This window comes from Bos taurus, chromosome 6, assembly GCF_002263795.3.
Source record: "Bos taurus isolate L1 Dominette 01449 registration number 42190680 breed Hereford chromosome 6, ARS-UCD2.0, whole genome shotgun sequence".
Lineage (NCBI taxonomy): Eukaryota > Metazoa > Chordata > Mammalia > Artiodactyla > Bovidae > Bos > Bos taurus.
This window is the reverse complement of record NC_037333.1, coordinates 56,603,468-56,618,826: the sequence shown is the minus strand read 5'-3', so window position 1 is coordinate 56,618,826 and position 15,359 is coordinate 56,603,468. Positions and strand designations below refer to the sequence as shown.

At 45.2% G+C, this 15,359-nt stretch overlaps 1 protein-coding gene across 1 annotated transcript in view; it reads right to left on the bottom strand.

The window, feature by feature from the left end:
• Positions 1-10,873, bottom strand: part of NWD2 (NACHT and WD repeat domain containing 2) — a 239,018-nt gene extending 228,145 nt beyond the window's left edge. Inside the window, exon 1 of the mRNA NM_001435023.1 lies at positions 10,418-10,873. Within this exon, the coding sequence (NP_001421952.1) occupies positions 10,418-10,568 (151 nt within the window). The 5' untranslated portion in view covers positions 10,569-10,873. The remainder of the gene's footprint in view (positions 1-10,417) is intronic.
• Positions 10,874-15,359: the final 4,486 nt, after the last annotated feature.

Genomic DNA, 15,359 nt, shown 5'->3' with positions numbered 1-15,359 from the left:
CGCCAGGCTTCAGGTTCTATGAAGCAGACCCCCCCACCCCCCGCCCCGCCTTGCCCCTCACACCAGTGTTGGAATGGAAGATTGTCCAATTCTTGTATTTAGTGTTAGGAGGTACAAAAATGCTCTGCGTTATCTTTATCACCAGCAGTGGTGATAATTTATCTCCTATCTGCATAGCCTTTGGTCTTTTTTCCCCTCATTTCAGAATCTGCAAGGTTTTAGAAGGGTGGAATTTACAGACTCACTGTCCAGCCTTAACAAATCATCATCGTCACAACAATTATCATTATTAGCAATGCTTGTTGAGCATTTGCTATGTTTCAGGTTATGAATTTACTACATTTTCATGTATTATGTCATTTAATACAGTTATGTCAAAGACATAACTGGGGGTTTCCGCAGCTTTTATAGTTGGCCATCATGAAAACCTCTCCTGCCTACATGTACATGTCTCTCCTGACATCATGAGATGGAGTCTACTTCCTAAGACTTTTTTAAGATCCCTTTGACTCTGGTCTTACCTTAATGACTCACACAGATGGGATGCAGGTACAGAGATGTTCTGGGACTTCCAAGCCCAGGCCTGAAGAGGCCTGGTAGCTTCCACTTCCTTTCTCTGGGAAAGCAATCCCTACAATGAATCCAAATGATGAGAAAAAGCTGGAGTGAGCAAGCCCTCATGGAGGAGCACAGAGGAGCCAGATGCAGGAGGGAGAAATGGTAAATCGCTGGTTTAAGTCACTGAATCTTGGGGCGAGTTGGTACACAGGCATGTATGCTAAGTCACTTCAGTTGTGTCTGACTTTGTGATCCTATGGACCGTAGCCTGTCAGGCTCCTCTGTCCATGGGACTCTCCAGACAAGAATACTGGAGTGGGTTGCTGTGTCATCCTCCATGGGATCTTCTGGACCCAGGGATCGAACCCACGTCTCTTATGTCTTCTGCACTGGTAGGCAGGTTCTGTACCACTAGTGCCATCTGGGAAGCCTCTGGTTGATACACAGCAATAGACAACTGAAACAAAATACGAACTTGCAGAAAATCTTTAAAATGGCAATTAACATCACTGCAATGGTGTTACAAGAGTTTTTAAAAATCAGTAGATGATTTATTGGGCTTCCCAGGTGGCTCAGGGGTAAAGAATCCACCTGCAATGCAAGAGACTCCGGTTTGATCCCTGATTCAGGAAGATCTCCTGGAGGAGGGTATGGCAACCCACTCCAGTATTCTTACCTGGATAATCCCACAGACAGAGGAGCCTGGCAGGCTACAGTCCACAGGGCCACAAAAAGTCAGATAAGACTGAAGTGGCTGAATATGCACGCAGCATGCACAGATGATTTGTTAAACCATAAAGTCATAATCTATTTGTATACAGAGTACCTATACGGCCCAATATTGGAGTGGATTGCCATTCCCTTCTGCAGAGAATCTTCCCGACCCAGGGATGGAACCTGGGTCTCCTGCATTGAAGGCAGATTCTTCACTGTCTGAGCCACCAAGAAGTCCTATTAAATCATAAAATCACGGTCTATTTGTATAGAGTACCTATATGGCCCAAGTCACACTTTCCATTCAGTGTCATTCTAAATGAGCCACTTTCAAAGGACAAAAAATACCATCACCTCAATACATCACCTCCACTCTTATTCAAAAGGAGAAAAGCTCTTTGTGGAATAATCAAGATTATCCCTCTTTATTCCCTGTAGAGATCTCCCACCTCTTTGCCTCAGGTTCAATTATCCTGTAGAAGTTTCTACATCCTGGTTCTACTCCTTCCTCTGGGGAGCCCTCCCAAACCCTCACTCTTGAGCCCCAAGCTGGCTTACTCCTCAGTGTCTTTTCACTTCTCTGCTCATATTTTAGCTCTGTGCTCATCACATATATTTTTATCATTCACGTAAATTCTGTGAGAGCAGAGACCTGGCCTGTTTTGTTACTGTTGTATTCTTAGCACCAGAACAGCACCCATAGGGAGTGGGTGCTCTGTGAACACCTACTGGCTGTGGAAGCAAACGAGTGCATGTAACTGCTTCTTGCCAGATACTGTTTCTTGGGGTTGAGGATCCATTACCACGCCTTTCACCCTCTCCCTTGGGGCACAGCGGCTGGAAGCCTAGAGGTTCCTGGTCACACCTGCTGCCAGGGTCCACAGGTAATCCCGCTCGGCCAGGGGGACACATCTGTGTGAGATCTGGAGGGCTAGGGAAGCCAAGAGGTTCTTCTGTCACCAGCTGTGGTGGCTGACATGCAGGTTCAGCAGATAAGGGTACTTGGAGAAACCAGCCAGCTACCGAGTCTCCAGCGGTGTAGACTGGCAGTGGCTTCTACATTCTCCTGTCCTCTGGGTGACAGCTTTGGCAATGTGACCTAAATGCCCAATAGTGCCCCTGACTTTCACTTCTCTGACCCTCACAATGTTTGGGGGGAAACATCTAGTTCCTGAACATATCTGGAATGCTCTTCATTTTTACTGCTGAGTTCTGACTGATGCCTCGGCAGATGGCATTCCTTAATTCCTTGTTCCTCTCGGCACTTCCATACCCACAGGGTGTCTGGATCACAGTGGAAACTTAAAGAGAATAACAGCAAATAATGCTTAACAAGTGTCCAGCACTGTTCTAAGTAAGTTACATCTATTAACTTATTTCAACTACTCAATAACCCTCTTAGGCAGAGTTCTCTTTCAGAGATTATGAAACTGAGAACAAAGACGTTAAACAACTTGCTTAAGAAATCACTTCATTAAATGGTGCATTGAGGAAGGGTAAATCCCAGCTAGTCTGGCTCTCAAGTCTGTTATTGTTGTTTAGTCCTAAGTCATATCCAACTTTTGTGACCCCATGGACTATAGCCCACCAGGCTCCTCTGTCCATGGGAATTCCGAGGCAAGAATACTGGAGTAGGTTGCCACTTCCACCTCTAAAGGATCCTCCCAGCCCAGGGACTGAACCCCCATCTCCTACATGGCAGGTGGATTCTTTACCACTAAGCCATCTGTAGTCTCTCCTGCCTGAAAAATGTTTGCTGAAGGACCAGAAGATTCAACTATTAAAATTTTAGAACTCATTTATTATAAACATCTTGTGTGCATTTATTGTAAAATAGCAGTTTGCAATATTCTCATTTAAGACTCTTAATTTTGAAAGATGTTTCAGCCTATCAAAAGCGTGTATGTGTGTATATATAACACACTTCTTATTGTGCCTAACTGTATTTTTTTCAATAACTCATAAAACAATGAAAAAATTATGGAGCTTGGAAATTAGCATTGTAGGAAAAGAAAGAAGAACCATGGTGAAGAATATTCACAAATTTCTTGTGGTTTTCTTGATGCATATCTTTCTGCCTCTTGTCTGAGAACACAAGTTAAGGTCAATGGCCACTGGCTGCAGCAACTGTAGGGAATAGATCTCTTGTTATTTTGACTTCTGCCAACTGGAGAATAAGGTTTCCTATATAAGATTCCAAAGGAATGGGGAAGAGGGCTCTGTGGCGAAGAATCCACCTACCGATACAGAGACACGAGTTCGATCCCTGGTCCTGGAAGATTCCACATGCTCTGGAAGAACTAAGCCCATGCACCAAACTACTGAAATGCACAATTAATGAGCCCAGGTGTTGCAAGTGCTGAAGCCCAAACACCCTAGAGCCCATGCTCTGCAACAAGAGACGCCACCGCCACGAGAGGCCCGCACATCACAACTAGAGAGGAGTCCCTACTCACCCCAGCTAGAGAAAATCCCGTGCAGCAGTGAAGACCCAGCATAGCCAAAAATAAATAAATAAAATTATTTTTTAAAAAGAAATGGAGAAGAGAGTCAGGAAAGATGCAAAGACAAGTCAAGTAAAAAACCTAAGTGGGGATGGGCTCAGGTTCTTATCATTAACATTGTGTACAACCTTCAAAGATGATCTGTGTTTGTGTGGGAGTGGGGGGATGAACAAAAAAAAGGTGCTAGAGATAGCTCTGTCTCCACTGCAGATGTCTCTTGACACACAGAGGGATCCACTAGTAGCCCTGAATAGGGCTGGCATTTATCCCTCGGGGAGAAGTGTCTTTATCTGATGGCTGCATTTGGAAGGAAAATTTGGGCACAAATAACCCAGCCCCTTCTTTCTCTCTTGTAAGCAAACCTGTCATTCTCAGCTCCTCCATATCATACATTTTAAGGGGTCAGCTCTGTCCATGATGGGGGAGGGGAGAGTCTGGTCTGTCCATCGCTGTAGTGACTTACTTAGTCTGTACAGTTCAGAGGCTCAGTACTGGGAAACCCACTTGCCTAAAGTTAAAAGCTATATTTCCCAATAAAGATCCACAGCCCTTATTTGAAATGACAAAATCCCCCAAGAATCGAAAACAAAATTTTCCTTAATTCATTTGGCAGCAAAACCTGAAGTGACCTGACTCCTGGTGGCAAAACCCAACCTTATGAAGATGAAGCCACTTATAGTCCTTATTACCCTTCTTAGAGCTTTGTGTCCAATATAGTAGCCAATAGCCACAAGAGTCTATTCAAATTTAAGTCAGTTACTATGAAATGACATTAAAAATTCAGACTCTTAATCATACTAGCCAAGTTTCAAAAGCTCAATAGCCATATGTAACTAGTGCTCGCACATAGGATAATACAGATAAGACCCTCAGCATTGCAGAAAGTTCTACGGTATAGCACTTAGTCATGTTTTCTTATAAACACATTCGTATCTGGTTATAGGATATTAGTAACAATATATGTACCATTTTTGCCCTAAATCTAAAAAATGTGGAATTGTAAAATCACATCTGGCTCAAAGGATCACAGATAAGGAGCACTGGCCTGCTTCAGCTTTTATTAGTAACAAAGGCAAGTTTTTGGTTTTTCTTCAGCTTTACATTTTACGTATTATTGACTAAGGGCTGTGTCTCCCAAAATTCACATGTTGAAGTCCTAACCCCCAATATGATGATATTTTGGGGTGAAGCCTTTGTGAGATAATTAGATGAGGTCATAAGACGGGATTCTTAGCCTTAGAAAAAGAGACATAAAAGTTCTCTTTCTACCATATGAGGACAAGGCACACACTGGAGAGAGAAAGCCACAAGCCAGGGGACACCAAGGATTGGCATGAAAGTAGAAAGAGGCAGAGAAAGGTTCTTCCCCAGAGCCTTCCCGTGGGAGCACAGCCCTGCCAACAGCTTGATTTCAGGCTCCAGACTTCAGAATCATAAGACTGTAGATTTGTGTTATTTAAAGCCCAATCTGCGGTAATTTGTTACGGCAACCCTAGGAAATTAAGAGACCTCTGGCACCAACAAGTGGTGTGCTGCTGTAACAAATATCTAAGAATGGAGAAGCAACTCTGGAACAGGGTAGAAGCTGGAAGAGTTTTGAGGTGTGCACTAGAAAAAGCCAAGAATGCCATGAGGGACTGATAAAGGGGACTCTGGTGAGGCTCAGAAAAAGGAGAGTTGGAGTGACAGCTATTCAGAGAACACATAAATAATCATCACCAGACTATGGATGACAAAGGCCTTCAAAGGCCTTCTTGGGAGGATACAGAAATGAGGAACAAGTTTTGGGCAATGGAGGAAAAGTTATTGTTATAGCAAAGAACTTGGCTGAACAATATTCTAGTGTTTTGTGGAAGACAAAGTAGAACCAATGAAAGTAGAACCAATGAAACAGATAGTTAGCTAAGGAGATTTTTAAGAAAGTTTTGCAGGAGTACCTTGGTTTGTTTATAGTAAAATGAGAAAGAGATGAACTAAAGAACTAATTTTGTTAAGTAAAAGGGAATCAGAACTTGATGATCTTGAAAGCTCTCAGCCTATCCATATTGCAAAAATATGTGGAGGTATGCTCTGAAAAGCACAGTAAGGGTGTGGTCACACAACCATTTGGTAAAGAAATGAGGATGGGTGTGAACCATGGGCCCCTCCCCTGGCAGAAGCATGGCCAGTGTGAACTGGTGGAGACAGGATGACAGAAAGGAAAGCTGTCAGACCTACAGGACTGGACCACAGGGCTTCTGCCTGTGAACATGGGTTATTCTTCGAGACAGAGGAAGAATGACCCCAAAGATTCAGAGAGCATCAGGGCTGCTTCCTTGGTTTCAAAGCTGAGGGATGGCATCACCTGGAGTTCAATAGGAGAGGTGGCCTCTGCCTAAAGCCTTGGGGGCAGGGCCTCCTGGGACTTTGGTGGGTGACTCCTTCCTTGCAGACATAAGAGGAGAGACAAACACTCTAGTGGGTCCAGAAGGCAAAGCATCAATCCAAAAAGGAATATTCTAGAGCCGCAAGACCTAATGGTATTTGCCTTGCTGGGTTTTTTTTTTTTTTTTAGTTTGACATTTTAGTTCCTCATTTTTATGGTTTTCTCTGACCCTAAGCTTTTTTTTTTTTTAATTTTATTTTTAAACTTTACAATATTGTATTAGTTTTGCCAAATATCGAAATGAATCCGCCACAGGTATACCTGTGTTCCCCATCCTGAACCCTCCACCGTCCTCCCTCCCCATACCATCCCTCTGGGTCGTCCCAGTGCACCAGCCCCAAGCATCCAGTATCGTGCATCGAACCTGGACTGGCGACTTGTTTCATACATGATATTAGACATGTTTCAATGCTATTCTCCCAAATCTCCCCACCCTCTCCCTCTCCCACAGAGTCCATAAGACTGATCTATACATCAGTGTCTCTTTTGCTGTCTCATACACAGGGTTATTGTTACCATCTTTCTAAATTCCATATATATGCATTAGTATACTGTATTGGTGTTTTTCTTTCTGGCTTACTTCACTCTGTATAATAGGTTCCTTTGGACTTGCATGGAACCCTTCGTCCCTTCTTTCCTACTGCTCTAGTTTCTCCCTTCTGGAATGAGAAACTATATCCTACACCTGGCTCCTCGTTGTGTATCTGGAAGCACATAACTCATCTAACAGCTTCACAGCTGGAAGGGAATTTTGTTTCAGGATGAATCCTATCTGGAGTCTCACCCACAAATCATTTAGATGAGACTTTGGACTTTAGAGTTAATGCTACTGTTTGCAGCTTTGGGATGGAATAATGTACTTGGCATGCAAAGAGGACATGAATTTGAGGGATCAGGGGCAAAGACTTGAATGTTTGTCCCCACCCTTCCCCCCAGTTCATATGGTGAAGCCCTGACCCCCAATTTGATATCTGGAAGTGAGGCCTTTGGGAGGTAATCAGGTTTAGCTCAGATCATGAAAGTGGGGTCCCCAATATGAGATTAATGTCCTTGTATGAAAAGGAGCCTTGGGTAAGACTTGAAGCAGAGAAGAGGAGTATTATTTAACAGGCCTCTCAAATTTCAATCATAGGGAGAGAGCTGTGAAGGCTCCTCTTCTCCACATCTTCATGGACAATTCAATCCAGAATAATCACACTGGAGAATTTTTATGTTTTAGAATCACTGTTCCAAGGAGGTATAAGTGCCATTCTGGCAGAGAGACAGTGACTAAATGACTAGAAAAATTCTAAGGATTAATAAAGATGCCACAGATGGGACAGCTACATTGGTGGGAGGTGGGACTAGATGAGATCCAAAACCCATCCACGTAGGAGAATTGGGGACAGTTACAGCCTCCCTCATGCTGGTTCTTACCCAGTGTCTATCACATGGTGAGAACAAGTCAGATGTAGATATACTTCTGAACAGGAATATGTCCATTAGAATTAAAAAAATCTTGAAATTTCCTTGAATGCTTGTAAAGCTACCTTTTCATGGGGGTACAGTGGGTCAGGGCAACCATGGTCCCTTCCTGCTATTCAGCTTCTTGGGGCTGTCAGGCTTCAAGAGGAAGACCAGAATTACTGACTACAGCCAGCTGATTTTCTTGTTCATATGAGTGTAGATATTTATAGAAATTGGACACTAATCTAGGCTGGGCCAAAGAGTACCCTGCAGGCTTTGGCTTATTTCATTCTGCTAGTTTAACCTGGTGCCTCTGTTTTCTCATCTGTAAAATAGGAAGAACACCCTCTTGTCCACCATCCTTTGATGGTGTTTGAGAGCAAAACCTGAATGAGCCAATCTATGTTCTAAAGACATGTATTATTTTAAGTACTGATAGGGAAATGCCACACAAGCCTTGTAAAGCAATCAAAGGGAGACCCTTGCTGGATTCTTAAACTGCTATGAGCTCACAGACAAGCTTTTATCTAGAGCATAAATTGGATTTCCGCTGGTAAAGGAAAGCATGAGATAATATTCTCTGTCTTAATTTGACAGTGGAGAGGCTCTTGAGTATTGGCCAACAATCTAATATTGGATCACACCAAAACACAACCATTTGCTTCCTGAGTCATATCCATAAAGATCTTGCAGTAAAGTGCTGTCTTGGACAGAGCATTTACGGAGATTGCAAAGCCTCATGTTCAGGCTCTTAAAAAAAAAAAAAAAACCCATCTCCATCTTTTCTATTTAATATACCCTGGACTCTCCTTTTGGGATAAAACTTGAAGTCCTACCGCTATTGCAATTTCTCAGGGTAAGATTCACATATCTGGTCTTGTAAGATAAATGTGCAAGTTGCCCAGCTCAGTGACCAGAAGGCAAGATCCACCCCTCCCTCTTGTTTGCTGTCCTAAGATTAATACACACTAAAGTTTCTATTTCAAGAAACTTCAAAATTAACAGAATCATGTGTACAGGCTTAAGAAAAATAGCATTAATGGTGACTATTAATTCGATATTAATCTTATTTGATAAAAATTCACTATCACTGTTTATCCTAGAATTATTTTTACAAATTTAAAGAAAGGCAAACTACTGATGACATTAACAGACTTTCATTGTACTTTAAAAACAACTTGTTTAAAGAAAAATGTTACTTAGTTGGTTTTACATCAGCACATTTCAACTTGTCTCATGAGTGGCTTTTTTTTTTTTTTTTTTAAGCTCAGGAAAATGATATTTTCTCGAAAACTTTAAAAACAACACGGAAACACTTAAGTTGCAGATTTTCTTAGATCCTGCAACAGGTTACACAGCTCCAGTTTTCTCTTTCCAGATTTAAGTAAAAAATCCTGTAAGACATATTTCAAATGACAGGAATTTTAAACAATGTACTGCAGCTGCCCTAAAGCCACCTTAATTATTGAGTTCCGTGAAACACAGTTGTAAACTGATAAACGACCATTCACACCCTCTCTGATGAGTGCACAGCTTTTCTAATACTCATCACTGTGGGTTATCTATATGATTCTTTTCCCAATCCTCTTTTCATAATTCGGACTTCACCCGAAATTGCTTCTAGTGTTTTTTGAAACAACTTTTTTGAAAGATATTTTTTATTGGTCCTCTGAATGCTTTTCACAAGCAACCAGAGTCTTGGGCTTTCACAAATGATGATTCTATCCAATGACTGAATAACTTTTTTTTTCCTCTTTACTTGTCAGACCCAAGGCTTGATAGAGTGCAGCAAAAGTAAGTTTCCGATAACAAACGTCTATTTAAGTCTTCTATAATCTCATCTTAGGGTCAAACATTTAGTTTTCTAGAAAAGAGCAAGTTACAGTTTTATCTGGTCCAAGTCAAATGCATCCTACCTTTTCTTCACTTACTGAGAATAAAAGTTAACATTTAGGACTGAGAACAGAAAGGCACAGGATGAGCAGGAGCGAGAAACTGACGACGCAGGGCTCAGTCGCTGTGGCTCGTGAATGTAATAAATCAACAAGTTTTCATTTAACAGCTACCAGGTGCCCAGACCTTAGCAGGAACACGACTGAGAAGGCCAAGTTCTAGACCGGGACGATCCAGCCTAAGAGCCAGCCATAGAGATGAGCTCATCCTGAACGCTCCACCTTGAAACCAGCGCCGGGCTGAGCGCCAGCCTGTTTTCGGGACCGCACAGCACATTTCCCCAAGATCTCCGCAGATCTTGGGTTCGCCAGGGTCTCCTCTGACCCTCAAGACCAAAGGCACCACTAGCACACCGGCAGAAGGCGAGGCTCAGAGAATCCTATGCTCCCACTTCGCCTCGGCCTTAACAAGTGGCTAAGGAGGGTGCCCCCATTCAGGAATCTGTCGCGGGGCCGAGAAAATTTATTTGCGTTTATAACCTCAGAGAAGAAACCGCTGAAGGGAAGAAATACGAGGTGGGGGTGGGGTGGCAGGATGAAGCTTCCAGAAGCGTCTGTTAATTTCTCCGATATTTCTTAGACCGACCGGCAGAAATAATGCAGGGGGCGAGAAATGGACACCCCAGGCAAAGTCAGCAAGCAGAAGAAACGAGCAAGGGAAGGAGAAAAGTGATTCTAATGAAATTCCCACGCGCTCAGGGCAGCCTCGGTGTGGTCCAGAGGCAGGGAGCGCGGGGGACGCCCGGTGTACCCGCTTGTGCCCTGGCACTTTCTCGGCTCCCGCCGCGCAGACGGACAAGAGCAAGCGAGGGACATACCTTCGGGGTTGGCGCTGATGAAGACCCGGACGCTACGGCCGGCTGGCACGAGGTGAGAAGGCAGGGCGGTGAGGTTCCCGGAGAAAGCCGCCCGCCGGAGCGCAGAGTCCCGGGGACAGGGCAGCTTGGTGCCCGCACCGGCCGGCCACATTGCCCTTAGGGAGGAATAGATGCCGACTCCTGCTCTCGGGTTCCTGCCCGCGGCTCCGCGGAACGGCTAGGTAGATTCCCGCAGGCGGCGCCGCTCAGAGCCGCTCCGAACCCGAGGGGCCGCGGGAGAGCTCCGTGGCGCACACCACCGGCCGGCGGAGAGAGGCCATATGGACCTTCTGGCTCCTCTCGCCGCCTCCTCCGGCCCCTCTGGGCGTTCGCCTTCGCTCGCTGCCCCGGCTTAGCGCAGTAGCAGGAGGGAGCTGGAGGTCAGCGTGGCGGCGGCTACGCGCGCGGCGCCCCTTTGCGCCGGGAAGCGCCCGCGCCGGTCGCCGAGCCCGCGGCCATCTCCCCGCCCGCGCCCGTTGCAGGAGGAGGGGGCGGACAACGCGGCCGGGATGGAGCCGGCAAGTAGAGCGGACCAAACTTTATCTACAAAAGGCGTCTGGAGTTTACCGCCAGCTGCCTCCGGCGGGGCGCAGGAACATCCTGCGACTTAATTAAAGGGCGGCTGGGGCGCCGGGGGTCTCGGGCCGCTAGGGATCTCCCGAGCTTCTCTGAAGGCGAGCCCGGGCGCTCCTAGCTGCCTGCTCAGTGGAGGACGAGAAATTAGCTCAGGGTTTCTGCTACTCCTCCTCTAACTCTACTAGAGGTCAAACAAGCTCTGAGCATCTTCAAAAACGCACGCGTGCTGGTGTCTGCGCGTTTTTGCCTAAGTGCTGGGAATTTCGCCTCAAAGTTAGACGCACCGCGGAGCCCGGACCTCCAGGGTCCTAAGCACCAAAACTTGGGACCGTCTGGGGTGTCCTGGAGGGAGTATCACCGTCGCCCTTTTTATTGGCGCAGGTGGCCGCGTCCTGCCGCTCCGCTCGCTCCCCTCGCGCAGCAGAGCGGGGGTTCTTATAGCAAAGCAGCGCTGCTCACGTGCTCCTCGCCGCGTGGTCACGGAACCCTTCCTCGAGCTGATCTCCGCGGGGAGTCCTCCCGAGGTCTCTAAGGCTCCAGGGGGGTCCTTCCTGCCCCCGCCCCGGCGCATTCCCGGGCCATTCCTCCAGAGCCGAGGCTCCGGGACCCGCCGGAAGGGAGGCTGGATGCCGGGAGTCCCGCGCGGCATGGCGCGCGCCTGGGCACCGCAGGCTAGTGCGGACTCCGGGGAGCGCCTCCCAGCGCAACGTCCCGCAAAGTGCAGGTGGCCGCAGATTGGCGCAAGGTGCGAGAGATCAGAGTTGGCATAGGGCAGCTTTTCCAAGTCCGTGCAGAGCGTGAGTTGGGTTTACCTGAAGCGGATCTAACACGGCCAGAGCGGTTGCGGGGCTGTAAACCAGGGGTCGGGACGTGAGGTGGACAGTGCAAGGGATGACATGGGATGCAAAGGGACTGAACCTAAAATTGCCATCTCTGGGCCACACTCCACTGCACCTTCAAAATACTGCAAATCCCAGGGCACGCAGGAAGTGGGATTGTGAGGTGGGGTAAGGGAGGAGGGTGTTTTGGAACCTTAACTGGAGTTTGGTCTCCAAACCCCTGATGTTGAGCTTTAAGGCAGGAACAACTGTGTTTTAGAGAGGAAGAACAGCTTTTCCAAATCTTTGAGATTGTGGAGGGGGCGGGTGGGCACGGGGTGAAGACAGCCTCAGCTACCAGTTTTAGCCTTTGGCCTGGGGCTTCTGCTGTAGGCAGCTCCTGACATGCACTTCTGGCCCCTGCTGGTGGCAGTGAAGTCCTACGCACCGCTGCCTTTTGTTACCCCCACCGCAGCACCAACACACACTTTCGGGGTAACCATTTTGAAGAATTGTGTCTCTAGGTTTTTAAGGCTGCCTCTTCAGTACTGAGAACCTGAGGGCAGACAGCAGTTCTTACTTTGTAATAATTTGATGAAACCAATAAAGAGACCTTGAACATGCCCACGTATTCATTCAACTGATTTCCATTTAGCAGTTTATCTCCTTCCTCTCTCCAGCGTCATTACTCCCAGGTGGGGACATTCTCCAGCAGGAAGGGGAACTGTCTGAAAGCTCTCCTGATGTCCCAGGAGGTTTGGACTGGGCTCTCTGGAAGAGGTTATGAATATAGTATGTCTATTACAGTATCATTCTTTATGAATATACAGTATTTGTTGCTGGAGCCAGGACCACTTCATGCCACGTCTCCATGTTGTTTTATGGTGCAGAGTTGCCAGATTGTCGAGGACCTACCTGCCTCCCTTTCTTTCTCACTGCCCCCCTCCCCCATTTTGTGGTTTCTCTCTTAAAAATCAAATTAGTGTTTGTGTCTTCTGACCTTTGTTTCAGATCTCAGAGTATTTCATTTTCATAGGATGACTTTGAGAGTTTTGGCAGCCTCTGTAACCTAATTAACTGTTCTAGACAGGCCGAAGTTTAGCATCTGCCAGTGTCACTGCAGACCGAGGATGCAGAGGAGAGAGAATTTAACAGTATCTATGGGGCCAAGCTTCAGAAAGCTCCCGGCACAGTACAGCCAGCTTTGCATTAGGTAGAGCAGGCTGCTGTCTTGGGTTATTCGGGAGGTTTCTACATGAGGATACATGACCTCCCTGCCACATACACACAGACAGGCACACCCATTTACTTCTTCCATCCTGTCTCTTGCTAACATCGGGTAGCCTAAAACGAGAGATTCATTCATTAGCATGCAGATGGCATAAGGGAAGGCATGGTGCTAACACTTTGTTATGAATTAACTAGATATATTTCCCACCCTGTGGAACTAACTGTAGGCTATGGAAGTGGATAGTGGGGAAGGCGAGAAACTGGAAAGGCAAGGGAATGGGTGGGCATCAATGTGGAAAGAAGGTCCTGACTTACAGTGTCGAGATTGCTTTATCTGTTTAAAACACTTTACAAACATGTTATTATTACTCCCATTTTACATACACAAAAGAAACCCAAGTCTCAAAAAGGAGAAATGACTTGTCCAAGGTCATGTACTAGTTGATGCCCAGGCTGGAATCCAGGCTTTGGGGCCCTATCTCAGTAGTCTTTGCAGTACACCACCTCTGTTTTCTAATTTTGCCCAGGTCTGGTCCTGGCTGACATCTTTAGTAACCTGAACAATAGATGGTCAGGCCTGTGTTCACAGGTGTGGAAGACTGGTTATTATAGACCAAAATAGGAAAGAAGGTCTGCTGTAAGATCTCACAAGACTAGACACTTCCAGCTTTTATCTGTTGATCTGTTGATCTTCCAGCTGTTGATCTGATGACAAAGACTTCTAGATTCCTTGTTGTCTTTAGGTCCTGTTTTTTCCTCATAAGACCACAGGTAAACTCATATCATCCCTGAAGCTGGCTGGAGCATGTGGAAGAGCACCTGGAAATAGAAACTGGAAAATAAAAGTGGACTCAGGGCCAAACTTGTGATCAGGAAGAGGGATTCCCTTCTCTATCCTCTCACTCACCCCAATTAGCAGACCAGAGGACCACAAAGAGGTTCCTATCTTTATAAAATAGTGATGCCAGCCCTTGATAAAAAAGGGCTGCTCAAAGGTAAAATAACTGCTATGTTTATTCTACTCATAATGCTAGAAGGATTCCTTGTTGTCAAGGAATTCAACTCCTGTCAGTATATAGATGATGCCCCCCCCCAAAAATAATTTTATAGAACAGGAGAAAAAGAACTACAATAATATTGATATGCTAAACATCTGTAAGCTAGACACTAAGACTCTGTATAAGACTTTTAATGGGTGTCTCATTTCATCCCACTGGATCCCAAATACCTCTCTTATCTCTCCACTTGATAACCCTTGTATACCTCTTGTGATGTATGCACAGGTTGCTTGTTCCAAAGTCAATGGTATGCCAAAGTACCTCATCTCCTTCCCTTCCCCATGAAGCCTGGTGGCTTTTCACCCAGCTGCATGGCTGTATCACCTGTTCAGTTTATCTTACTTAGATGATGGGGGTGGTGATTGTAAAGGACATAATCAGAGTCCCTGTGACTGACTCTGACTCAGCAGAAGAAAGATCCAAGTATTTACCTGCTTGTACAACAAATATTCTGGCCTGGATGCTTCTGAGCCAGTGTTCAGCATCTATCCTATTGTGGATAAAAGTGGGAATAGAACTCCTAGTGTTATAAAGATGACCAATAAAACACATACTGTTCTGTTTCATAAAATCTAGCTGTTGAAGCCAACTATGTGTTTTTGTGTGTCTGAAACTTGTAGAAGAGTACATTAAACTTAATGTTACATTAATTGTTCACAGTGGCTCCCTGATAAGGGTGATACATATTTGAATTTCTTTGCTAAAGTGAGAAATGGATTACACAGGGTCATTCAAACAAGGAGTTCATTTTCCAAAGTTCCAGCTCAGGATATCGTCCAAACCATCAGGAACCCACTTGTTTACAAAATGGAAATTTTCAGTTTATGTGAGAATTTGTCACCATAATAATTTGCCGACAGAGATGGTTGATTCAGAGGTGTCTGCAGCATGATAGAATTCACAGCAGCTTGGTTTTAAATAAAGTTACACCTTTCTGAAATTGCTATCTGATGTTTTCATGACTCAGAAATTCTAACTTTATATCCACCCCCTTCCAAATCTGTTTAATGTATTTTTTGAGCCTTCTGCTTCTTGCAACCTTCTAAACAATTACATTGTTATGATAGCACAATGCACATCATACAAAGTAGAAGAAAGTAAGTTTCTTAATAAAAATTTATAGATTAGTTTATATTTCTAAATTAAATGTTTTATTTTTGTATTATGATCATCAAATATTTTTCCACCTCATGACATTCTTCTTCCATAATCTGATACTTA